The 25,544-nt window shown below is 49.5% G+C and overlaps 10 protein-coding genes across 10 annotated transcripts; 3 read left to right on the forward strand and 7 right to left on the reverse strand.

The window, feature by feature from the left end:
• Window positions 1–22: 22 nt before the first annotated feature.
• MIC60 (MICOS complex subunit mic60) lies at window positions 23–2,188 on the forward strand (the record flags this gene model as incomplete). The annotated part of the gene is made up of 2 exons (XM_064899903.1): window positions 23–94; window positions 143–2,188. The coding sequence occupies 2 exons, from the start codon at window positions 23–25 to the stop codon at window positions 2,186–2,188; spliced, it is 2,118 nt and encodes a 705-aa protein (XP_064753215.1).
• An 816-nt stretch (window positions 2,189–3,004) lies between these two features.
• SET1 (histone methyltransferase set1) lies at window positions 3,005–9,174 on the reverse strand (the record flags this gene model as incomplete). Its single annotated transcript, XM_064899904.1, has 3 exons — window positions 3,005–3,108; window positions 3,160–6,814; window positions 7,612–9,174. 3 exons carry the CDS (start codon window positions 9,172–9,174, stop codon window positions 3,005–3,007), a joined length of 5,322 nt encoding a protein of 1,773 aa, XP_064753216.1.
• A 1,459-nt stretch (window positions 9,175–10,633) lies between these two features.
• On the forward strand, window positions 10,634–11,716 carry LTR64_005567 (uncharacterized protein; the record flags this gene model as incomplete). The annotated part of the gene is made up of 1 exon (XM_064899905.1): window positions 10,634–11,716. One exon carries the CDS (start codon window positions 10,634–10,636, stop codon window positions 11,714–11,716), a length of 1,083 nt encoding a protein of 360 aa, XP_064753217.1.
• A 1,262-nt stretch (window positions 11,717–12,978) lies between these two features.
• On the reverse strand, window positions 12,979–13,877 carry LTR64_005568 (uncharacterized protein; the record flags this gene model as incomplete). Its single annotated transcript, XM_064899906.1, has 2 exons — window positions 12,979–13,634; window positions 13,691–13,877. 2 exons carry the CDS (start codon window positions 13,875–13,877, stop codon window positions 12,979–12,981), a joined length of 843 nt encoding a protein of 280 aa, XP_064753218.1.
• Window positions 13,878–14,287: 410 nt separating this feature from the next.
• Window positions 14,288–15,520, reverse strand: LTR64_005569 (uncharacterized protein; the record flags this gene model as incomplete). Its single annotated transcript, XM_064899907.1, has 1 exon — window positions 14,288–15,520. One exon carries the CDS (start codon window positions 15,518–15,520, stop codon window positions 14,288–14,290), a length of 1,233 nt encoding a protein of 410 aa, XP_064753219.1.
• Window positions 15,521–16,133: 613 nt separating this feature from the next.
• Window positions 16,134–18,880, reverse strand: LTR64_005570 (uncharacterized protein; the record flags this gene model as incomplete). Its single annotated transcript, XM_064899908.1, has 2 exons — window positions 16,134–18,196; window positions 18,244–18,880. The coding sequence occupies 2 exons, from the start codon at window positions 18,878–18,880 to the stop codon at window positions 16,134–16,136; spliced, it is 2,700 nt and encodes an 899-aa protein (XP_064753220.1).
• Window positions 18,881–19,347: 467 nt separating this feature from the next.
• On the reverse strand, window positions 19,348–19,938 carry LTR64_005571 (uncharacterized protein; the record flags this gene model as incomplete). The annotated part of the gene is made up of 2 exons (XM_064899909.1): window positions 19,348–19,651; window positions 19,679–19,938. The coding sequence occupies 2 exons, from the start codon at window positions 19,936–19,938 to the stop codon at window positions 19,348–19,350; spliced, it is 564 nt and encodes a 187-aa protein (XP_064753221.1).
• A 919-nt stretch (window positions 19,939–20,857) lies between these two features.
• MSD1 (aspartate--tRNA ligase msd1) lies at window positions 20,858–23,176 on the reverse strand (the record flags this gene model as incomplete). Its single annotated transcript, XM_064899910.1, has 1 exon — window positions 20,858–23,176. The coding sequence occupies one exon, from the start codon at window positions 23,174–23,176 to the stop codon at window positions 20,858–20,860; it is 2,319 nt and encodes a 772-aa protein (XP_064753222.1).
• A 511-nt stretch (window positions 23,177–23,687) lies between these two features.
• LTR64_005573 (uncharacterized protein) lies at window positions 23,688–24,363 on the reverse strand (the record flags this gene model as incomplete). The annotated part of the gene is made up of 2 exons (XM_064899911.1): window positions 23,688–24,134; window positions 24,181–24,363. 2 exons carry the CDS (start codon window positions 24,361–24,363, stop codon window positions 23,688–23,690), a joined length of 630 nt encoding a protein of 209 aa, XP_064753223.1.
• Window positions 24,364–25,065: 702 nt separating this feature from the next.
• LTR64_005574 (uncharacterized protein) lies at window positions 25,066–25,446 on the forward strand (the record flags this gene model as incomplete). Its single annotated transcript, XM_064899912.1, has 1 exon — window positions 25,066–25,446. The coding sequence occupies one exon, from the start codon at window positions 25,066–25,068 to the stop codon at window positions 25,444–25,446; it is 381 nt and encodes a 126-aa protein (XP_064753224.1).
• Between the last annotated feature and the right edge of the window lie 98 nt (window positions 25,447–25,544).

Here is a 25,544-nt window from a genome sequence, read left to right on the forward strand (position 1 = left end):
CTTCTCGGTCGTTCAGCCAATTATGCTGCGACTGACAAGACCGTTGAGCCTGGTCGCTCGGCGGCAGCTCGTCGCTAGGCCGTTAGCGACACAGGTACGTGAATCTTCCTGGACGCCAGGTCAGAAATTAATTGCGCTGCAGATTCGTGGATATGCTGAGCGTGCGGACTCGATGCTCAGCTCAGATCCGAAATTTAAGCCAGAAACTCCACTGCAAGGTGTGGTCAAGCCTACTGGACCAGCTACTACCATAATACCACCAGTGCCAGCACCAACGCCCGCTACCCCTTCTTCGACGACTTCCATTCCTCCTACCGTGGTGCCAAAGGAACCTCCTCCACCTCCACCTTCTGGGCCTACCACAGCAACAACACCTCCTTCGTCAGCGGCTCCTCCTCCACCACCACCTCCACCACCTTCTCCTCCGCCTGCTAAGCCAAGACGATTCCGAAGATTGCGATTTTTGCTCTGGACGACTGTTCTCCTTGCGCTTGGCTATTCTGGTATGGTAGTATATGCCTTAAGGAGTGACAATTTCCACGACTTCTTCACAGAATATGTACCCTTTGGTGAAGATGTGGTGGCATACTTCGAAGAACGCGCTTTTCAACGTCGATTTCCAAACGCCAAAGCCAATTTACACAGGTCTCCGAGCGCTCCTGCCCCTGTTGAGGACAAGAAGGTCACTATTCCTTTACATTCGGGACTTTCATGGAAGGCTGTTGATGAGGGCAAAGCTTCTACGACTTCTTCGCGAGGTGCTCATATGAGCGCTGTTGAGCCAAAATCTGGCGCAAAGGAAGAAGCCAAGACAAATCAAGGAGATACAACTACCAAGGAAAAATCAGCCGCTGTCGAGTCTGTGAAGAAGGGCCCAACTGTGCCTAAGCAAGAGGAGCCCAAGTCACAGCCTAAACCTCAACCTAGACCCGAGCCAAAATCTGAACCAAAGCCAGAGTCGAAAGCTGTTCCCGTACCTGCAACGTCTGCACCACCTGCACCTGCCACTCCAAGTCCTAAAGCAGACCCACGACCACCGGCCCTGTCTCCAGTAGCTGCCATTTCGCCAGTAACTGTTCCTAACGGCGACGAGCCTGTCGTGCAAGAGATGGTCAAGGTTATCAATGACCTTATTACAGTAGTGAACGCAGACGGTCCAGAGACTGCCAATCGATACCATGCGCCTATGGAGAAAGCAAGGCAAGCTATTATTGAAGCCGCCAGCCACGTATCCTCGTTAAGAGATGCTGAACGTGCCGCGGCCGAAGAGAGAATAAAAGAAGCACATAGGGAATTCGACGAGGGCGCCAAGCGCCTTCTTGAGAGAATAGAAACCGCACAAAAGGAAGATGATGCTCGGTATCGAGAAGAGTTTGAGGCTGAAAGGGCGAAAATTGCTCAACAGTATGAGAACAGATTGAAGTCGGAGATTGAGCGAACACAACAAGTGCTCGAACAACGTCGTAAGAACGAACTGTCCGAGCAGGCCATCAAGATGAAAGAACAGTTTATAGAAGACGTGAAAACCCTAGTCGAATCTGAAAGAGAAGGAAGGCTATCAAAGCTGACCGACCTGACCACTAATGTCGACAAGCTCCAACAACTGACCTCGAATTGGAACGGTGTCATAGACGCAAACCTTTCTACTCAAAAGTTACAGGTTGCCGTTGACGCCGTGCGGTCCGCAATTGAGAACGCGAACCACACGCACAGACCAACCCCATTCGTCCGCGAGATGGCCGCCCTAAAACTCGTCGCAAACAACGATCCCATCGTCGACGCAGCCGTCGCATCCATCAACCCATCAGCATACCAAAAAGGCATCCCCAGCTCCGCACAACTCATCGACCGCTTCAGGCGCGTCTCAAGCGAAGTCCGCAAAGCCTCACTCCTCCCCGAAAACGCCGGCGTCGCCTCCCACGCAGCTTCCGTCCTCCTCTCCAAAGTAATGTTCAAAAAGCAAGGTATCCCAGAAGGCAACGACGTAGAAAGTATCTTGACTCGAACCGAGACACTTTTAGAAGAAGGCGACCTCGACAATGCGGCAAGAGAAATGAATGAACTCAAGGGATGGGCTGGTGTTCTCAGCAGGGATTGGCTGAATGATGTAAGAAAAGTTTTGGAGGTTCAACAGGCGTTGGATGTTATTGAAACTGAGGCAAGGCTTCAGTGTTTGCGGGTGGAGTAAAAAAAAGAGAACGTATAGAAGATGGTCTGGGAGGGATGAATTACCGCTAGGAACGGAAGGCCAGTATAGTGATACCGTACCTACACATCTTAGCCTGCAGGATCGTATGTAGATATACCTTTTTTCCTTCATGTCCTCATGTCCACCGTGCATTCTTCACCTTTGAAAGCAGTTTCAGTCCCAAACGATGCTCGTGACAGGCTTATGCGGAGCTCATCAATAAAAGACGAAAACATAGCGAAATCCAGCGAGGACAAGCAATCAGGGATAGAGCTTAGTACTAGCAAGCAAAGTGAGTGAGAATGATACACAACGTACGTTTCGTTCTTCTTCTTCTACCACCTTGTCACCGGCTACCTAAAGAGGTCCTAATACGTTGATTGACAGTAAAGATCAGATCAACTCTGCATCCTGCTTTCTGCTCTGTCTCATACAAGCTAGTGCGAGTGCATCGTACAATTACAGTCGGTTTCTTCGTCTCCTTTCTCCTCAGCCCTTATCATGCTTCTGTTTCTTGCTCATTACCAATCGTGGCAAAGGTTCAACTTGAAGGCATTGTATCTAGAACAGTGAGATCCCACCGCATTGCGATTTGTGCCCACTAAAAAGTGCGTCGTGCGCTTTTGCTGTACATGCCAGAAAGAAAAAAGAGGGAGCACACGTCAAGTCACCACCTGTTAGCAAACGTGTTGATGTCGCAAGCCCAATATGGTCGTAAGAGAAGTCCATCGCATCGTCATATTATTGTTCGAAATTCCCGCCTGCAAAGTGTTGAAATAAGAAGAGATGCAGGCGGAATGAGTGCTGCAAAGAACGTTAATTGAGGAAGCCTTTACAGTTGACGCTTCCGCAGAGACAAGGTATTCGATCGTCCGAGCCGATTTCTCGCTCGAATTTGTAGTCATATGTTAATTCCTCGTCTAAGTTTTCGTTAATTGGATATGCAAACAGCATGGTTATGGATCGCTTACCTTTTTCAATGTCTCGCAGCGCGTAAATGACGATACGTTTTGTTCCTCCGACCCGAATGATTTTGGCAGTGCAATTCGGCGAGCAAGAATGATTAATGAAACGTGCAATACCACCTTTCTTTGTGGCATCCACTACCGTTCCTTCGTCAATTCTGAAGAGATATGAAGAACCAATTCCAGACTCTGTGTAGCGAATTTCTCTCAGATCTGCGATTTCCTGCCGTATACGCTCACCAACATATTCGATGATCATCTCCGAGGTTTGTATCCTTTCAAGAGAGTACAGACCCCAGTTGTGAATGGCAGATCGTGCAAACTTGACAGGCTTCTTTCGCTTCTGCAATTGGTTGAAGCCAATGACATCCGCATCGTCGCCATGATCTCTAAGCATCTCACGTTGACGATCAATGTCCTTGACTGTTCTTCGATCGTCCGCACGCTTGCCTCTCGAACTTGCCTTGGGTAATTCAGGAGCGGTCTTGACTTGCATTGTTGGTCCAGCATTTTGCGCTTCTGCTTCTCGCTTCTCTCGGGCTCTTTGCACTTTAATTCTGTGCGGCAGGTATTTCGACTTCTCTGACTCGAGGATCTTCTTGATTGGCTCAGTTCGTGCTGATCCAGACGGATTGGGAACATAGTAGCCTTCGATGAGCGGCTCTCTACGCACGACACCAGGCTGTACATTTTGGCCCAAATTCCGCAGCTGCTCTTGCTTCCACGCAAACGCTATTGAATTACCAATATCGAGTGGCGCTTTTTGATGAAGGACATCCTCGAGGAGACTTAGATCTTCTGCGTCGACCAGCGAGGCTTGCCAACCACGTATGTCTGGCAATATGTCTTCGTCATCTTCGACCGTTGGTTGGGGATGATCCGCAGACACTCCCCACTCGACTTCGGGTCTTCGTTCAGCAGCCTCGAGCATAGCCTCTTCCTCGTCTACTAACTCCATGACATCCTGTACAGCAGCAGCCGCTTCAGCCTCGGCTTGCGCTTGCCGTAAGGCTTCCTTCTCTGCAGCTATCTCTTTCTTCGTCTTCTTTTTAGGTTTTGCCTTCTTAGCTGGTTTAGGGGCTGCAACTTCAGGATCAGGTGTTGCTTCAACAGGTGTGTCAGGCTCTTTGACGATAGGTTCGACTGAGATTTCCCTCTCGAACTCTGTCTTGGAAACTCCGAACAACTCTTCATCCGCTTTCTGCCGTTTACGAGCTTCGATCTTATCCATTATTCGTTTCCGTTTTCGGATGCCGGCTTTGTCATTCGATAGCCCTACAAGCTCTTTTTCGAGGCCCTGAATGAAAAGATCTTCGGCGCTTTGTCTGACAGGAGTGGGCTCCTCCTTCATAATAGATTCGCCCATCTCAGAGTCTTCACGTGCATGGTTGAGGCGCCGCCGCTGTACCTTCTTGATGAGTTCCTCGTCTTCAGAAGATACAGAGGTCATAGACATGCGACTCACTGGTCGACTTTCTAGATCTTCCGTATCGCGCGTGATTGATGTCCGATTCTCCTCGTCGGACTCATCCTCTTCGTCCCACTGAGAAAGTTGATGAAACAATGGACGAATTGCTGGTCTTGGAGGAGGAGCTTTTCTCCTCTCATCTCGGAAGCCGGTCAGTTTCTCGAGACCAGATCTCTTGCCAATCTTTGGCAGTGAGAGGATATTCAGGCTTTTGCCAGGCTTTCGTAGAGCGATGCCATCAGACATGTTTTGTCGCCGTACTTCAGGAGGGTCTTCGATACCCAGTTTGCGTCGCTTGTCCACATGTTTGTCCGGGTCCAAGTAGTCATACAGGACAGGCGCTGCCAACCTCGACTTAACATCTCCAATAAGTTTGTCTCTAATCTCCTGAATGGCGATTTCCATTACAGCGCGACAAGGGTCCAAATCTTTAGCACGCTGGCGCTTCTCTTCCTCAAGATCAAAGTCACGCTCCCTTTTCTGCCGAATGTACTGCTTCTGCGACACGAAGTCTAGTGGCGCCACGGGAACAGGTACCTCGCCAGGCTCGGCAGGCTTAACATTTCCATTGAGGTTCAACTGCATGTTCATCACATAGGTGAAGAGTGGATGCATGTGAGAGCCGTGGTATGTTTTCTTCGCTTCCGTCTGACCAGCTCTTGAGGGCTCGAAGGTGATAAAGTATCCAGTCTTGTCGCATCTGATATCCTTCCAATCATACATGCGCAATCTTTTCTTTAGATGTGGAATGGTCGTGGGCAGCACTGGTACGTGCTCGTTTGATATGAATACATAAGGTTGTTGTTTAAGACTTTCAGCAACAGCCTCTTCCTCAACCAAAGCAGGTCCTTTCGCTCTCTCGTCATCTTTGTTCTTTGGCTTGGTATGTAGAGTATGAGACGTTTGGGTAATTGCAACAGGGACGGAGCTGGTCCTGTTGGCTTTCGCAGCCGGACCCTTCGGCGCAGTTGGAGGAGGGCCATCAACTTTCGCGAAACCGGAGGATGAGCTAGGAGGAACGGCAGGTAAAGGATGTGTGACGGGCTTCGGCGGTATCGGCTTGGGCGTGGGTGTACCTGAAAACCCGCTCTCTCTCCTGTGCTTCGCTATCGCAGCTTCGATCAACTTTTGTGAGACAGCACTATCTCGATCCAATTGAATGACTACCGTTCTTGTGCCTATCCTCTGGCCCCTCTTGCCTTCCAGAAAAGCCTGTTTTGCAGCGAGTTGAGCGGACAAAGGACCACCACCTTGGAAGGACACACAATCCTGGTAGGTTATGCTACAAATGCCCAAAAATCTTCCAGTGATAGGATCTATCTTGTTGTCAATGTCTGCAATGTGTCCGAAACTCGAGAAAAGGGCGGTGATTTGAGCCAAGGGTGTCATGGGATCGAAACCTGTCACAACCACGGCGCTTGGTTGGGTAGGAATGGCTGGAGTAGTGGCTTCTCCATGCCATGATTTGACATTGTATGGGGCAGGGCGCACTTTAGATTTGCCTTTTCCAGTGATGCCTTTGAGGTAACTGTGCCTAGGACCACGAGGGTCGTTTGGGATCATGTTATGCTCAGGTTTGTCTCCAAACTCTTTAAACGATGCTTTCATTTTCCGTCGTTCTTTGAGAGGGATGACTTTATCGAGTTCAGGATCGTAGGTGCACGTAGACCCTTTGATTGTCAGATCTTGGGATCTCGCCCATGTCTTCGATGCAGGAGGGGTTAGTTGCGGAGTCATGTTGCCCTGCGCCGCATATACACCGTTCGCTGTCACTGCACCGTAGTTGTGATCGAAAGAAGGGCTTGCTAGTTTTCCCCGAGGTGAAGACTCAGTGTTTGTCAGAGGGGTGAGCGTGCTCACCGTGGCTGCGTTCGTGTTCGAGGCAATAATTTTGTCGCTAAAGACGGAAGAATAAGTGCTGGTCGAGCTCGCGGAACCTACGCCGTTGAGGATATCGCCAGCATAGTGTTCTATCTCATACTGCTGCATCTTAGGTTTAGTGTCAGTCTTGAGTGTGTCATTTAGCCTTCTTTCTTCCGTCCGGTCAGATCGTGCAGCAGTGCTTTGTTTGCTGGGTGAGTGAGAGGAGCCGTTCGCGTGTGATTGCGCATCGTCGTGAACCTTTTCCGATTTACGTTGCTGACGGACTGCTGGAGCGGTTGGAAAGAAATCCGCGATGCCAAACTTGCCCATCTGGGCTCGATCAGTCCTTGAACCTCTTTGAGGGCACAAGCATGGCTGTCGCGGAATTGTGCTGGGTTCACTTCAGCATATGACACGGCGTTTTATCGCAGGCACCAGAACGTCGCAGGCGCAGTTGCAAGTGAAGCAGCGAAGGGGCCAGGAACCTCCAGAATACTCCTTGGACGCGATATTTCTGTTCTCGAGATGTAGTTGACGTGTTTTATCGTGTCAGGATGGTTTGTGTGAACTCAGGAATGGCGACAGACGTTTACGACAGTATTGCGAGATGTCAAATGGCGTCGAGGTTGGTTGCTGTAAACTGCGATGGCTACCCGTGTCGTCCTCAGCACCTGGATGGGTGTTCCACTCCCGCCAAGCGATTCGTGATTGGTTTAGAGCTCTACTTCACCTTCAGTGCCTTGAGGTCCAATCGTCCTTTATCCCTTCATCAAAAGAACTGCTTACGTTTTGTGATGTTGCAGGCAGATGTCCATATCGCTTCTCTTCTTGCTTCTGCAGCTTATTGCTGTCGAGCATACTCATCGTGGTGTCCTTGGCCAATAGCATTAAATTTACCCACGTGACGTAAACCGACTAAGGTTCAATAGCTCACGATATTACAGGACTTGCGACGTCGAGCAGAACAAGGCGAGGCAAGACAATGGATCAATTCAATGTCTTCTAGGATTCTATCTGAAACACTTTGTCTCCAACCATTTCACAAATCGGGTACATCTTCCCTCAACTTCTCGGTTCCAGCAATCTGCCATCCACATTGTTGCAATCAACGTGAAGGTCCAACCTACGAGGATCGCGGACAGCCATGGCGCCTCTGTTGTGTCGACGCCCTCTGTGCCGCATGCCCACCAGATGTGATGTGGTATCATGTAACCGAACGAATGTTGAATGATCTGCTGCACGAGATAGAAACCGAAACTAATCTTGCCCAAGTACTGAAGAAACCAATGATTTGTTATTTTCCGCCATCTAGACATCTTGGGATCTGAACGGACGAGCAGAAGAAGCAGCAAAAACGTGCCCCAATTTGCATAGAATTTGTCCTTGCGTTCCAACCACTCGGGTATGAAGAGATTGAGAGTCTCGTACCCCGGAGCTCGATCACCTCTCGCTCCGTGTATTGGATAGGAAAGCAAGTAGAAGGCGATGAGAAAGCCAGTGATTCTTACTGCTTGCAATGCCGTCGGTACATGGAAGTAAGGTGACAGATCGATTGTGTAGAACGACTGAAACATCTGAAAAAGGTTCGGCGCATGCTGAGGCATTCCATCGTGTTTTTCTTCCTTCTCAATGTTCTGATCGGCAATCTCACGATTAAGTGCCAGCTTGGTTTCCTCTAGAATTGATTTGGCGACCTCTTGCTCATTCATGATCTGATCAATCTGTGCCACAATAGCCCCAAGGATATACACCCAAATTTCCCAATGGTTCCACCACATATAGACAAGTACCAGCATGCAGAGTGCTGTTAGTCGAACGTTTCGCTTGCATCGGGCCAACGCTACGATAATGCCGTGCAGGTGTAGCGACGCGCGCATTTCTGCAAGAATTGACCATAGATGCTGGTCGTGCAGTGGATAGACTGTATCAGCACTGACGAAGTTGCAGAGCTTGTACATTTCAGATCCCCAGAACTTCAATTGTTCGTACCATGTCTCATACATGTCTGGTTTTGTCTCGTTCCAGTCACCCGGGAAAAGTCTGCCCCAGTTGAGTAGGAGAGGCCTATTAGTTTCGTAGTATCCAAGATGGATGTAAGTCGCCATCAACAAAGTGATTAGGAAAACAGGTAGGTATAGTCGAAACGCTCGTCGAAAAAGAGACCCAGAAACGCTCAGGAGGACGCCCGCTTGCGACGCTTGATCATTCTTGTCCAGCAAGATAAAGAGACGTTGGCAGGTCAAATAACCAGCCAATCCGAAGAAGATGTGAGAAGTGAAACCGGTCCACAGATATCTGATATAAGGAAGCTCAGTCCAATATGTGTATCGTTCTGATGCTCCATAGGGAACGTGTGTGGCGTCTGTGAAGACCATGAAGTAATGAAAAGTGAAGACTTTGAGTGCAGTCATACCACGGAGTCCGTTTAGGTAACTCGTGGAAAATTCCTTGGGCTTAGCTGCTGGATCATCGAAGACATGTGTCCTCAAGAGCTGCGGGACAAAGCAATAACAGAACCGCTTCAGCATCGTTAGGACATGAGTTGGTCGTGCCAGTGCTAGAGCTTTCATGAGGATGCGACGTCTTCGAGCTGCGGATGGTATGTCGGCATATTCGTCCAGAAGACATTCTGAATGTTGACTCTCGGTATCAGTGTTCAGTAAAGGCCGTGCTTGTTCTCGCTGCGACATGGTTCTTCGTCGACTCATTGATTCGTCTCGACGGACCATGAGACTTTAGAATTGTTGGTATCATAGAAACGACAAAAGATGTTACTCTGAGTGTTCGCAGGTTTTAGGCGACACGTTTGCTTCTGATAGAGTACAAACAAGAAAGAATGGTGACAGAACGTAAGATAATCAGCCTTTGAGCAACCACCGGAGTGCAGGAACGAGTGTAGAAGCAGGTGAAGTCGCACAACTCATGCACTACGCTGTCCCCTGCTAATCACTCCAATACGTCCTTGGCAACTTGGCTCAAGCTATCGGGCGGAACCTTGGTGGAACAGCCTGCCTCAGAGCCGATTACGCTAACTCCGAGCAAACGGACTTCTGATTCACGACTGATAACCAAGAATTCGAAAGAAGGTATCACCTGAGCGAGCTCAAGACCTCGCGAATTGAGTGTTGGCAAGTGAAGTGTCACGAGCATCACATTTCTGTCAAGTTTACAGTATGCACACTTAGTTTTTTGGTATCAGGCAGGACGCGTCAGCTCATTGCTCCGACTTTGCATGAAACCTGCTGCTCGAACATGCAGGCGAAACCAGTCAGGAGAAAGGAAGGCAGTCGCGTGTCATGAAGCTTAATTTGGCGCTAGGGGGATTAGGTCAATGAGGCTCAAGGCCGGAGTGCTTGTTTTGGACCTAACCAATGATTGTCAATTTCATACGCCCTCAACGATTCCCTGCCAAGAAGAGGCTTTTGTATCGCTGACTCGGCAGGGGTTCTTCCTTGACTGACCGGCACAATTCTCCCGACACCTGGCCGTCTGCTCGCTGTTCCTTGCACAATCCCATTGTGCAGCAAACAAAATGGCTCAGATATGAGGAACTCAGTGGTTTGTTGCATTTTCTCACGTGCGACCGCATAAACGTACAGCGATGCTTCTATTGTCCCCGTAGACTGCGTCGATGGTCCCGATCCCGATAGATGACTAGCTACAGTGAGGCCTGCCGAATTCTGGCTTGAAGGCACTGATACCGACGCACGAGAATTCGTTACAGCTCGCGCTTCTATCCTTTCCGGATTGACGTTCTTGCTGGCAATCTGCTAATCATCAAGTGCTTCCGTTCACAACGCAACAATCGTTTTGAGCAGCGTGTGATTGCCCCTCCTCGTCCTGAGCAAGATATTCGATCTGGTCCTCTCGATTCAGCGACGTCGAACTTATCGTGATGTGAGCGAGTTGAGAATTCGCGAAAGAGCTGTTGTGGCCTTCCGCAGTACGTTGTCCGTAGAACGTGCTCTTCTCCAACTGCCGGATCTGCCCCCGATGACGGCAGAAGCAGACATCAACAACCACGGTCGTGAGTCCTGACAGAACATTTTATTCGCAATCGAATTTTTGATTTCAGTATACATTGTCTTTAATTCAAGAGTTGTGCTCGACATCTTTGCTCACCTTGCAACTATCACAGCACAGACAATCATGAACCCTTTCGAGTACAACGCCAATCCTGGCCGGGTCGTCTTCGGCTCAGGCAGTATCAACAAACTGCCTGCTGAAGTACAGAGACTCGGTCTCAAGTCACCGCTCCTGTTGTCGACACCTCAACAGACGTCACATCTGGACGACTTGGCCAAGGTCCTCGAAAACGGCAATATCAAGCCGGCAGGAAAGTATAGCAATGCAACAATGCATACACCCTCGCACATCACCGAAGAAGCCATGGCATACCTGAAGGAAAACGCCGCGGATTGTGTTGTGAGTATCGGTGGTGGCAGCACTACAGGTCTAGGAAAAGCCATCAGTGTCCGGACTGGACTGCCACACATCTCCATCCCCACCACCTATGCTGGCAGCGAGATGACCCCAATCCTTGGCGAGACACAAGATGGACGAAAGACCACTCGAAGTGACCCCAAGATTCTACCAGGCACAGTCATCTACGACGTCGATCTCACCATGACACTACCAGCAGCTCTCTCAGCAACCTCCGGTGTCAACGCCATCGCTCACGCCGTCGAGTCTCTCTACGCCTCCAACACCAACCCCATCATCCGAATGTTCGCCCTCGAAGGCACCAGCTCTCTTGCCAAGTCTCTACCAACCATCGTCAACGACCCGCACAATAAAGGCGCACGATCACAAGCACAATACGGTGCCTGGCTTTGTGGTATCACTCTTGGCTCATCCGCCATGGCTCTCCACCACAAACTATGCCATACACTAGGCGGAAGCTTCAACCTGCCACATGCCGAGACGCATACCATCGTCCTTCCGCATGCCCTGAGCTACAATGCGCCCGCTATTCCGTCGCAAATGGCTGATCTCGCTTCAGCCTTGCCAGAAAGTAATGGGGACGCCATACATGGCCTAAATGTTCTGCTTGAGAAATTGAAAGTGAAGCGAGCGTTGTCGGACTTCGGTATGAAGGAGGAAGATATCGACAAGGCAACCGATATTGCTATGAGTGCACAATATCCAAACCCAAGGAAGTTGGAGAAGGAGAAAATTCGGGAGTTGATCAGGCGGTGTTGGGCAGGCGAACCAGCAAAAGGAGATCTGTGACTTTGATAGACCGTAGTTCGACGAACAAAGTAAAACCGTAACCATAGTGCTGTACCTTTCGCTCAGGGTCGACCCGTCTTCCAGCAGCCAGCCTTACTGCTCTCCCAACCATACCTGCAATCCCCCTGACCAGAACACAACACACGACCCATACCCAAACCCAACCTAAATCCTCAACCCAACCTTCACAAGCACAAAAGCCCCCCACCCAAGCCCCAACCCCCTCAAATAAACCATCACGCTCTCCGTCCCCCTCACCGCATCATTATACTCCCTACTCCCCGGCAACGGCACCCTCGCCGCATTGCCCCAAAACTCCTTTATATACCGATACACCAACGTACACACCACCGCATTCACACCACAGACCGCTGAACTCTTCGTCCTGTCGTCAGTACCGCTCAGCGCCGAGTAAAGCAAGTAAGCCGCGCTAAGCGTAGACGTTAGCGTAGACACGACAGCGGCAGTCTGAGTCGTGCGCGTCTTGTGGAGTTGGCGACCGGCTTCGTTGGACCATTTGGCGGCTTTTTTGGTCATGTCTTCGTAGTTTAGGAGGAGTTGGGCGGCGGTGATGCTTTGGTAGAGTGGGGGGATGGAAGTTATGAAGAGGCTGCTGAGGATGAGGTTGGAGAGGTAGGTGCTTGCCATGGTTGGGAGGAAATGTCTGTTGGTGAGTGGACAATGTGGTTGTTTAGTCACGTAGTTTGAGGTTTAGTTGGTGTCTTTTGTATATAGGGTCGGATGTGAAAGATGTGGGGGTGTCTAAAAGCCCTGTTCGATGGTGAACTTGGTGAAGACGATGACGTCGATAACGGCCAAAAGATGCCGGTCAACTATACACTCAGTCCGAGAAAGCAGGCAGCTCTCGATACTATCGCTATAAAAAAGAGCTTTCCAAGTATTCGAGCAGGACAGGAAAACTGAGTATTGGTTTATGAATAATTTTATCCAATACTATTTCCGTAATCTCTTCTGGCTACAGACGAAGAAAGCACCAATGCAACTGTGCAACATAAGAAAAAGGCAGGGCCAGCCTAGCCGCCAATATGCCTCCAATGCCCATATCCCTGCATACTAACTATAGCACGCAAAATCTAGCCTCGTGCAAACAATCACTCAGTAACGAACCCAAAAGCCTGATGCACAACAACAAAAACACAAAAGAAATCAGACAAGAACGAACTTTCCAACACAAATCGCAACTCCACGAGTAAACGTCCTACTACCATACATCAAACCACAAATCCGGCGTATCAATCCAATTACGCCAACACCAAAGCAGCAGCCAGCGCAAGAAACGCCCAGCTCGTACCAGCGAGCTTGTAAGCGGAACCAGTGAATGCTGGAAGAGTTGATGCTGAAGTAGTCGGTACAGGGGCAGCAGCAGTAGTGGTCGCAGCAGGCGCAACTGCAGCTGGAGGCGGAGCAGGAGCAGTAGTTGGTGCAACTGGCACGTTAGTGGCAGGAGCCATTGTTGCCGCCATAGGGATAACGGTCTCAGCGGCAGGTGCTTCAATCGTGGTGGTGCAACCACACTCTACGGCGGAGTATGTGACGGTGGTCATGGAGGTGGCGGTCGGAACCTCTGATGGTGGGCAGGTGCTGGTTTGGTGGCAGCCACAGTCTTCGTCGTAGTAGATGAAGGTTTGGTAGAAGTTGTTTGTTATGTTCATTGGTGGTGGGAGGTAGATGGCTGTGACGGTCATCATTGGGGCGCCAGCGCCGGTTGGGAATGGAATGGTGGTGGTTGGAGCGTCTGTTGTCGAGTCGGCTGCCTCTGGTGGGATGACGAGGGAGAATGGTGGGCTGTAGACTGGATCTGATTCTCCTTGCACAAGGGCAAGTTGGTACATTCCTTCGACTACGTTGACTGGAACAGCGACATTCCAGTTGTATGTTCCTGGAGCAGTGAGACCATCTGCCAAGGCTGTTAGCATATTCATTCAACACGTAGGGCCATTGTTAGCAACTCACCAACAACCTGGAAGGCATAGCTGCTGTTTCCAAAGGCAATAGAGACTGGCTGCCTGTTACCAGCACCGAAAGAAATAGGCCACACAGAGCCGACCGTCACAGGAGCTGTGAATGTGGTGTTGCTAAATGTGACGACTTGACCGATCACTGAGCTGGTGAGAGCACCAAGAACAAGTAACGAATACATGTTATGAGTATTGTAGGTGTGCTGAATTTGAGAGTTAAAGAATGTAAGACACCTAAGAGAGAATCAACGACTGTCTCGAAGCAAATATATGCCTCTAAAGTTTGGGAGGCTGGCAAAAAAGAGCGACGAACGCGAGGTAGCAGGCAAGGATAGATTTCGAAAACGAACTGCTAACAGAATTGATATATGGAAGCTTGCTGCGATTTGATTGTGTTGTGGTGATCATGATCCGTGCGCACATTCTTACACGTTGGCTGGTAGGAGTGGAATGTTACTCTTTGAGTCGCAGGGTCTGTGGTGATATTGGACTGAGGGATAAGTGGTCAGTGCAACTGAAGCATGACGCAGCATCGTTTCACAGTCGAGCTAGCAACTGCTCTATGTAGAGCTGTCGTGCCCATCGTTGAATGCTACCTCAATGTACCTTTTATCTTTGAGAATGCTCCTCCACCGTCCTCACTACTCGGTATTGAAAATGGACTCTTTGGCTCGTCGGGGTCCCGAGGACTCATTGCAACCGCGAAGAGACCATCGGCCTCAATCTCTTTCTCAGCCCTCCTCGATGGTATTATCCCACCATCAGGTCTCGACGACATATCGCCTCGAGCAATCTCTGCTAGACTGGCACTCGCAGCTTGCGCCTGGTCATCCGTCACTTCGCTGGGCGGACTTATAGGTACTATCCTCCTAGCAGTCTGAGGTACTTTCTGTGTGGTCGGTCGATCACCCTTGAAAGTAGAGAAGGAGGAAACAGCCATGTCGCCGACTTCTGGACTTAGTGGATTGATCTCCCTTGTCGGTGTGTTGACCCCGTCCTTGTCGCTTGTCGTAATGCTCAGGCCCTTGAGCTTGTCTGTCAGTCTTCTACCACCAGGCGATAGAGGACTCTGCATGCTGGGGCTCACTGGTGGGCTCGCACTGCCATCAACTTGTATCGACCCAAGATCTAGCTTCAACCCACTTGGGTTGGAAGGCTTTGCTTGAGGCACCGTGATTCCGAAGTTCTGTTCTATCCACTGTTTTTCAGCCATGGCCATCTCAAGCGCTATACTTTCGAGGTTGAACTCAGATTCAGTACGGATTTCCTTTGCCAGTACCTGCAGACGTCTCTTTGCCCATATAGTGTGTAAGACCCCTTTCCTCCCACTTGCTTTCGCTGTGGCACCTAGCTCAGGCGTGAAGATCGCGGGTAGAGGATTGACGGTCATATGTAACGAGCCTGAATTTCCATCTCTTGAGCTCGGTCTTGGTGACAGGTCATACCTTTTCAGGCTAGATTGTGGTGATTTGTCCTTCGCTGACGTAGTACTTGCCGACGCTGGCTGGTAGGAAATCGTAATGCTAGGTGGTATCGGCTCACCAGGAGGAAGGAGGAAGTACAGCCTGTTCGTGCTCTCTGAAGGGTTGTCGTCCGCAGCGAATGTCGTCTTCTTGCCAGGCCAGGACACCTGCCACGAACCTACCCTATGTCTATCCTCGTTGTCATCTTGCCATTCTACCATCATTATCTTGGTTCCATCATTGCCTCTGCCAGGCTCAAACTCAAATCTTGCAAGAGCAGTTACCGAATGCAAGGTATCTGCTACAATAGGCGATCGAGCAACAGGCAGCTCAGAATTTGTGGCATCTGGCTGACGAGCCATGTTGCCCTTGCGAGGCCTGTTCACGGTCTGCTGTTGTCAGAATGTTTGAGTATTAGCATAAGCAAGCACTTTGGAAGACGAAGATGAGGATGCCTGCCCACTATCTCGTGGTTCGTTGCGGATGTCTTCCGACAAAGAGCCTGAAATAGCTCACCCAAGCACCTTGTTAACCACACAGCGACAACTCACACAAGTCCGAGACTGCATTTCACTCGCGTCAGTCATGTTGACGAGAAGCACAATGCTGCAATTTCCGCTGAGATGAAATATGTCCCAAGCGCTTACCCGCCAGCGAATACCCCCGCTGATCACACCTGGCTCGAAATTTTGGGTTGTTTCCGAACGGAACGAAACTGATACGGAAGGTGTAGACGGCCACATCTCAACGAGGTGTGCTCTCTGTTGTTCCAGACATATGCAGTTCACACTCGAATGTACTAATACTAGCTAATTCCTGCGAACCCAAACTATGTGCATCCAAATATAGAAGGGGTATATGTGCAAAAACAATGAATGTCCCGTTGCTAAGTAATGGCTATCCCGCCGTGCCAACATGCCCACCCATCGCAATATTTCCCACAAATGATTGATAAACATCTTTGAAGCTGCAAGCTCATTCGTTCGGCGTCAAGTCGTGGTTCAACCCCAGGCCAAACCTTGACACACCGTTGTCTGCTAGACCTGGGGACCGCAGGTGTTGTGGCTCAATGCCTACCTCGCTCTGTACTGATTCCGCCAGAGCTGCAAACCCTTCTCGTCTCAACCTTTCGACAAGACCTATGCCTCTGTCCTTTCGCTTTGCCTCAAGTCGGGTCTCTAACTCCGTCAACTCTCTTCGCAGCATCCTCCGACTGTCTTCCAGCTTCATAGCCATGAACTCAGCGTCGTAGTTCTTTAGTGTAGAAATTTGGGACTCTAGTTTCTTGATAGAGTCATCGATCACTTCGAACAAATTTGCTGGAGGAGATTCGGTCTGAGGAGTAATTTGGGCTGGATCCAGTCGTGTCGTTCGTGGGTATGCTGTAGAGACATGGTGGGTAGTAAATGACACATGGTTTGCTGGAGCAGAAGTACGTGGTGGGGACGGCTGATTCGTAACCGTATTCAAGAAAGAAGATGCAGTGTTGCGTGGTGTGTTACTGAGAGGTGGTTGGGGAATCGGCGGCGGCTTGCGCTCAGTGTATGGCGATGCATATATCCCGCGTGCTGACAGTATTGGCGCAAGGCTGTGGTTGGGACCATTCACACTAAAGTTCGGAGTAGATGGCGAAAAGTGACTTGCGAGATCATCTGATGTAGCCGACAAAAGATTGTGATCGTCAGTGACAGATTTGACACTCGGTAGAATCGGAGGTAGTGAGCTCGCTGTGTATGATATTCCGTTGAAATCTGAGCTCTCGCGAGACATGTACATTCTTGCGGAGAAGTCTGGTTCCGGAGTCGGCAGGTCGAGCTTGCGCAACGGTGTGGAAGGACCTTCGTGCCCATTCGACTCGATAGCCCGCTTTTTCCCTGCCAGATGAGCGACAGTCATGGGACCATTCAGGCCACTTTCACGTCTGCCACCGCGCTTCTGATCGAAGACATTGTCAGCAAAGCCCATCGTTCTACCACGTGAGTCGCTAGCTTTGACTCGACGTTTGCTCGCAGGTTTCTCGCTTTTGATATAAGCTTCAGCGAAATGGCAGCACCTGCAGTTACAAGTCTCTTCACACTTCGGGCAGGTCCAGATACCACTGTGACGGAGCACATCGCTCGGCTGCATGTCGAAATGTCGGAACAGTCCACGGTAGCAGAAGAAAGCTGTGCATGAATCACACCGCTTACCCTTCCACTCGGGATGGTCAATCCTGCATAGATGGCATAGTTTCGACAGTTGGCTCTCCTTCGCATGCATAAGGTCGTTGACAGCAGTACCAAGGGTCTTCTGCCTATCTGGCAATCGAGCTTCTTCAAGTTGGAACCCTAGAATTTCTCTTGCGCGAGTCAATACCTGTTTACACTTTTCCGGCGGAACCAGCTCAGCCCAAGCATATGATTGTGCATGCTCGCATGATCTGCCATTCAGGTAGCAGAGCAGACAAAGATCAAAATCTGCACAGATTGTGCATCGAACATGTCTATTCCAGATTGCTGTGCTGCAGAAGTTGCAGGTTGCAATTGTACCTTGTTGTAGAGTCACGAGACTGATCTGTGGAGGCGTAGCGGATTCTATGGTCTCGTCGTGCACTAAGGATCTGAACAAGCGGGAAAGAAGAGGTAGGTCTGGTGGTAGAGAGGGAGACATGGCGTCACTAGGTGGTTGTTCGATCAAGGATAACATGGCATATGCCAATGATAAGTTCGTACGTGCCACATCAGGATGGCACAGCCTATTGAAGGGTGGTTGAACGTGTTGTATGCCCACCTCCAGCGAGAGCGGATGTAGGATGTTCCACACGAGCTTGGTTGATAGAATCGAAGGATTCCATATCTGATGAGCCGTGGCAGGAGGTAAGATTACCAGATCACCGACTTCTTGATCATAGACGTAGAGGGGAAAGTCTGCCTGTAGCATCTCTTGTGTTGTCAGGTTGTGCCAATCCAAGTGTGGTGATACTCCTTTCGAAGACATGAAGGCGTCGTACTTCTGTTGCGATTCAAAGTCGGTGCCAATGCACACGACGGGGCGATCATCTAAACAGGATCAGTAGCGCATCTCGAGGGCGTCATAAAGGACAGACCTTCTCTATCGATCAAGAAATTGAGAGCAATTGTGCTCGAGAAGCAACGATGAAAGCCTGAGCAACTTCCTTCGCTACCAACATAGGCCATCATAACCTCACTTCTCGCGCATTGAGGCAGCCATTGAAACAGATCAAGTCTCCCTCCCCATTGCACCTCTGCTGGGAGCAACTCCCGGCATTCTTCAAGCCATTCCTGCGGACAATGAAGATCCCGAGCATATAGGTTCTGAAATTCAGGGTATGACTGTCTTGCGCTCTCTGCAAACTTGCTCAAGGTGAATGATAAGTCTCTTCCTGTACTACAATTCCTGATTGGAATATTCTTCTTCGTGCTCAGCTCGATGAGTCGTTCTATCGTGAAACTCGGGACGCTGCCATTTCTGGGGTCGGTACTGGTAGGTGGTCGCGGCCATCGCTCAAGCTTGTCGAAATCACGTATGACGAAAGGCTTGCCGAGCTGCAATTGTCTTGTGAGCCATTCTGAGAAAGGTACTGGCTGGTTGTCGAGGTCGCGCTCGGTCTGGATCTCGAGGATGCTGAATCTCGGAAACTCGACGAATGGCCTACCCAAGGCTAGAAGTTTTTTCGCCGAGCTGTCGCCTGAGACAGTAGATGAAGGTGTTTGTGGGATCATTGCGACCGCTCGACGATAGACGGCATGTTTAGAAACAGGTCTCTAGTATCGATCGCAAAACCATGCTGTCTCGAAAGGTCTGCTGAGTCGGTAACTGAATCTGGACAACGCGGTTGGAGGAACTCGGTTAAAGGTGCCTAGTAGACTTTCGAGTAGCAGCCGTCAGCCGTAAAAGACAGATTTGAGGTCGCATGTGTCCGAATCCAGAAGATACCGAGCATCGATCAACTAGTTGGGTTTAGCAGGGTGCCGCTTGTCCTGGTTGCCCCATGTGCCAATCGCGATTGACTCCCCGGATCAAATTCGATCTAGCGCTATTTTCCTTTTTGCGGGGAACCAAGTCCAACTACATCATCGCACTTCTTACAACCACCAAGCACGAGTTCAGAGACTCCGTCCCGAGGTTCTCAAGGTCAGGCTCGGGCAAAAATGTTGTTTCGACATTGATGTTACATACGACTCGGCAATCATGAGTTGTGTACCGTGGCCTTCATACATATTGTGCCGTCGTTGCTCATAACCTGCACATCTGCCTCTTGTTGCTCTGGTAGCGATTTGGGCATAAGAATTCTGTATGGTTCACCAGCGTACACAGGACTTGTAGCACGGTAAAAGAGCTCTTTTGGATACACAACACCGTCCTCGTGCTTTCCTTGTTTGACCACCTCGTCGCGCCAGAAATCCAGGATTGATATCTGGTTTAATGGCCCATGCACAACCACGTTGCGGTGTCCTTCTACGTCCCTTGCCCATGGTAGGTCGTAATGTATTCTGTGAGCATTGAAGGTTAGAGCCGACATACGGAAGAGCTGTACTTGATCACGGTTGAACTCTCGCACTACCATGTCCTTCGCTTGATCTGCCAATTGGCTCTGCGTTAATTCTGCGGGCTTCTCTGGTATTTTAGCTTGCTTGGATGGGTCGAGCGCTTCTCGAAACACCCAGTTCCGCTTGTCCAGGACACATAGATTGTCTTGACTATCTCGAAACTCTTTTTCGACTCCCACGACTAGCATACTCTCGCCTGTTTTCTTGATAGTCTTGGCTTCACAGCTCATTACTTTTGTGATTTCTGTAGCGACATCGCCAACTTTCAAGTAGTGCTTTGAGCTGCCTGAGTGTGCCCCTGGCCAGTGTACTGAGCCTCCTGCCCACATTCGTCGAGTGAAAGGTGCCTCTGGATTGAAGGATGCATCTGTGCCATCCTGTCCAAGGATACCAGGGAGTTGTGCAGGTGTAAAGTAAGCCAGATGATATCCTGCAGGGAGCGGTGTGCCGTGCTTCGGTCCTTCGTCCTCGAGTGGCTTCGAGAAAGAATCTGTCCACAGCCTACCACGATCAAGTGTAAGGGAAAAAAGTCGTAGCTGATTGCTGTCTAAAAGTTGTTTCCGGACGAAGGTCTGTCCACTGGCGAACTTCGACAAGAAGCTCTCTGCTATCGTCTTAGGGTCAGATGAAGCTTGATGTTGTCGAGTGGTGGAAAAAAAGTGTCGGCTTATATTAGGTAGCTTTCGTACAGCTTGCAGCTGTTGTAATATAGTCCTGGTGTTCATGTCTGAAATCTTAGTGTCTATAAGTGCTAATCGACCAAGCCGTTGCCACAAACTTCTTCTGGCATCCCTCAGATACGCGACACAAATTGTATGTGAGCCTGTACTATGAGTCGAAGAGTGCTAGCCAGCCTTTAAGCTAACACGACCTCGGGATTCGCGAGTATATGCCGGCCGTGCCCGAGATCGGCTCTTTTGGAACGTGATGGGGCGACCCCGACATCACGAAGCTTTCGAGACGCTAGAGCTCTTTCGAGCAGCAAGGTTCCAGCTCCAACACCCTTATTGGCTAGTGCTTCAACAAATGTGCTTCAAACAACTTCCAGGTCAATCAGTAACGTGAGTGTTCATATAGCAGGTCTAAATTATACACTAAGACGACCGTGATCTGGTCGTTACACGTGCAGCTATTTACAGTTTACAAAGCTTAAGCTTTGTTGGAGATTTTCGGCGAAGACTCAACATCGAGGACTTCCTTATCCACGATGCTCAGATTATATGTCCGCAATTGTTCTTGACTCAGTTGCGAGGGTGAGCCAACGAAGAGATCTCGTCCATGCTGGTACTTTGGAAAAGCGATAACGTCTCGGACGCTACTGGTGTTCGTAAGCAAAGCGACTAGTCTGTCGAAGCCTAATGCGAAACCCGCATGTGGAGGACAGCCAGCCTCCAACACGTTTAATAGGTGTCGAAAGTCTTCAATCCTTTCCGGGTGCATCTTGAGAACTTGACTGAATATCAGTTCTTGCATGCGGGCATGGTGGATACGGCGTGATCCGCCTCCGACTTCCACTCCATTGACTACAAGATCATAGTGATCGCCCAGGATGTCGAGCGGGTTGGTGAGCAGCTTCGCAAGGTCTTGTCCAGGCTTGGGTGCTGTGAAAGGATGATGTGTAGAACAAAAGCCTGCCGAGCCGCCTTGTCCTGGAGAGTCGTCTTCGAGAGGCGAGAATAATGGAAAATCTACGATCCACAGTAATGAGTCCAGCTTAGGCGCCTCAAGAATGCCTTGTGCGACAGCAAACTCGTGTATACGTTGTCGTATTTGTCCCAATACTGTTGAGCCACCACTTAGTGGCTTGCGATGCCTAGTTTGAACAATAAGCACGTCTCCAGGCTCCGGCTCGAGCAACTCCTCGAAGTGCATGGCGGCTTCGTGTCCCATACTTGCCATGCCGCTAAGTGGCGCAGATGTGTTGTACACAGAGATGCCAGGCATACCTTCTGGATTAGTCGAGAACTGAGCCGAAGATGGGAGTTTCATGAATTCACTGATGAATCGACCAACTTCTCTAGGTGATTGACCACCTAAACTGAGCTTGAAAACATCGACAATTGGATCTTGCAACGAGCTCAACATAGATTTCGTGCTGTCAGGGACAAAGTCGACACTACGAATCTCTGCTCCCCATCTAGGATCGGGCTTATCGGAGCCAAACTTGGACATCGCTTCGTGGTACTGCATCACTGGTAACCGTAACATTTGAGGATCTTGTCTAGATGGAAGGTCTAGCAAATGTGCACGACCTGCTGCAGGCCATACCGTATCCAGTACGAGGTTCTCTATGGTCGACATAACCTTACGGCTGCCAGCAAAAGACATTTCCAGATCGAGCTGAGTGAATTCTGGCTGTCGATCAGCCCTGAGATCTTCATCGCGAAAGCATCTAGCAAACTGAAAATACCTCGACACTGCAGATCCCATCAGAATCTGCTTATACTGCTGCGGACTTTGAGGAAGTGCGTAAGCGAGACCTTTGTACCTCGTGGGCACAAGATACTCTCGAGCACCTTCTGGTGTTGATTTGAATAACAATGGTGTTTCAATCTCATGAAAATCCTGTCCGTTAAGGTGTTGTGCACACTTCGCACGCAACCTTGATCGTAGTCGTATCCTTTCACGTAGAGTGTTCTTGGTTCGAAAGGATAGATTTCGCTGTTCAGGAGGAAATTGAGTATCTGCCTCGGCCAGCAAATCGTCGGGCCATGTATTCAGCGGCTCGATCTGCTTCACTTGTATCTCAAGATTAGGTAGCAGGTCAACGTAGCCAACATAAGGGTCAAGCTTCCGTGTAGCCCCGTCTGAGGCGTCTGTACCTCTTTTGGAGTTGTTTCGTGGTACAACAGTCCCAGCTACGACCACAGGTGTGTGTGGTTTGATGACCGCAATTTGCTGTTGAAATTCCCCCTCTTCCGCGCGTCCATTGCCAATTGTAGTCGCAGAATCTTTCTTGCTAAGGACCAATTGCACAGTAGAGGTTAGGTTATCGTCGACAAGTTGAAGGAAGTAAGCATTCTTCGCTGGCCGATGGCTGGTGACATATCCAAAAATCTTTATCTTTTGGACGTTCTTTTCCCCATCACCACTTTGTTGCCATGACTTATTCAAGCTCTTCAGCTCTTTCCAAGAATTCTCATTGTCATCAACATCTCTGCTTATACGTTCGAAGTCCTTCAGTATTTGACCGTAATCGTGAATAATATTCGATGAGTGTCGTTCTTCGGATGACTCTGCACTATTTCCCCCTGACAGACCACTGTCAAAGGTCCCTGGAATTTGACCAGCAGAACTCGAGTGCACTCTTCGGATGTATGCTTGCTGCACGCAAAGTGATGAACCTGGTTTGGGACGAGCTTTATGTAGACTGCGACGCGGTACAAGGACGTAGCCTTGGAGTGATCGAGAAGCTTGGACGTAGGACTGTGCTAAATGAAAACTTTGCGAAACGATTCGTGGTGGCATATCTGTATACGTTTGCCTTTTAGGAATTACTACTCATCGAAGCCGCTGTCTGGATATCGGCTTTAAGAAGACGCTATGTCCGGCGAGCTTCACGTCTCACGACGTTGCGATCACATATACCAAACTGTTCGAAGCTCTTCCGCTTCAATTCTACTACGTTTTATCATATGTACTAGATCGTGGCATCTCGTCATTTATCCCACTTTGACCGCGAGCTATAGCTCAAGTTTGAGATGCTCCCCTGCTAGGGACTAACACGTCCTTCATTATGTGATGCGATCTAGGATCTCAGCCATGTCGTGAACAACACACACAGAGAGACACAAGTACAAGCCGGGCGTAGATAAATCAGAAGAAGGAACTTGATATACCACATCATTCCACTATATAAAAGACGCTAACAACGAACAACATAGTTTCCAACCTTCTTTGCTCTGTTGACCTCGCTCGTCCTCATCACAATCCAGATCAATCGTGCCACCAAGTCAAGGGTGCCCTCCAAATTCTTGTACTAATAGTCGGGTCGATGAGTGCACTCACTTCTACCTTGGCAGCGTAGGGAACGGCCGCACTTCAGCTGGCCTTGACAGATTAGGGTGGTTTGTGAGTTGCTATTATTGGTAGCTTCGTCTGCTGTTGCGTGCAGAGATGTGAAGTCCCTATTGAGGATAACAGCAGCTCCATGATTGCAGCTCTCAGCGTTCATGGTCGTTTGTGTGTTTGCGTTGAGTGGCAGCGTTTCAGACCGCTTGATCTCCAGGGCAACAGGTTCTTGACCAGGTGGGAAGCCAGAGTTGAGCAAGCACATCGATACCCTGGGTCGCTCGAACGCCGTGAGAGGAACAGCTTGTCCAGAGTTGCTTGCAGAATTGGCGTTTGATTTCTGGTCATGGCTATGATCGACAATTTGTACCTGGGCGGGTCTTACCTGTTGGCTAGTCTGAGCAATGCCTGTTAACTAAGCCCGGTCAGCAAGTCTCTGACACTCACAACAAGTTTCTTACCTCACTACCGATATTGGGTAGCGCTTGAGTCTGTCGTAAGCAGAAGTCACTGAGTGCAGTTGCTTCGAGACGAGTGGGCGATGCAGAGACATTGAGCGGAAGCTCGTTCCTAGTCCTGGAGGACCGACTCCGCCTTGGTCTTCCCGAGCCTCTTTTTCTACCAGCCCTCTGTCTTTGAGACATGTTCATCAGACACTAATTACAAGGTTAGGGCAATAATGCTGTATATCGGTCAAAGATATTCAGCATAAATACTAATGTAGAAGAAGATTTCTGACTTCGACACCGAAGTGATCATCTCGAGGTTCCCAGCAAAAACACACTTGCACTCAGCTCAAGTTTCAGTCGACACAATCTGGAGGGTGTCGGGTGGTTTAAGTGAGTGATTCAGCTTGCTCGACGCCGTACCCTCAGCGAAACATCAAAAGCAAGCAGGCGTCACGACGTGACTTCTTACCATGTGTCATGCATCGTTAAAATTCAGCATTTCAAAGATATGTGACACATGCAAGAAGATTCTATTGCTCTTGAGTCGTGGACAATTTGCGATTGCCACCCGCCTCAAACGCGATTCGATTAATCAAGCTGGGGGTGCAGGCACGATGGCCTACTCAGATGCTCCTTCTACACTTCCAATTCCAATTTCTATCATCTTTGAATCTGCATGTATCCTTTGAACAATTTGTGTTTTTCCCATCATTATTTCCAGCAAAACAGCATAAGATTATCAGACGGGCATTACTTTGGCGAAGATTTTGGCTATAGCACGATTAAGCGTAAAGCTCTTACGGTATGTAACTAGCCCCCAGCACGAACAAGTCCTGACTGTCATCAAAGACATTAGAACAGCATTCGCTACTGCATTTCAAGAAACAACGCGAGAACATGCTCACCACGATTGATCTCGAGAAGCAAGGCACAATCAGATCACGACAAGAATGCAACAACCACGAAGTCACACAACTTTGCAGAGGTTGGTGGATCATCGCTGCTGTGTTCTTGACACCCATATGGTATGGATACTTTACCAACTATATCTTCCTACAAGGAGTACGCCAGTCTCCTTTCGAACGTTCTGTTCTTCCTATGACCGTCGCCTGCCTTCTCAGTACGGTCAACTGGTCTCTGAACAGCTTCATTGCACCACCGAACAACTCGTTGTACAAGTCTCTACGGGTCGCGATCAACGTCAATACAGCCGTGTCATGTACAATCATGTTTGTGTGGTTTGATTTGGGTCAATTCTTCTGGGGAGTCTTCTCTTGATGGTCAAGGAGACTTGGAAAATACACAGTCGATCCAGACGCTGTACAGAATGGGAGAAGACACCAAGTGACCAGAACCTCAATGGCGTACACGACTGT

The sequence above is a fragment of the Lithohypha guttulata genome (genome assembly GCF_036872675.1).
Source record: "Lithohypha guttulata strain CCFEE 5908 chromosome Unknown scaffold_4, whole genome shotgun sequence".
NCBI lineage: Eukaryota > Fungi > Ascomycota > Eurotiomycetes > Chaetothyriales > Trichomeriaceae > Lithohypha > Lithohypha guttulata.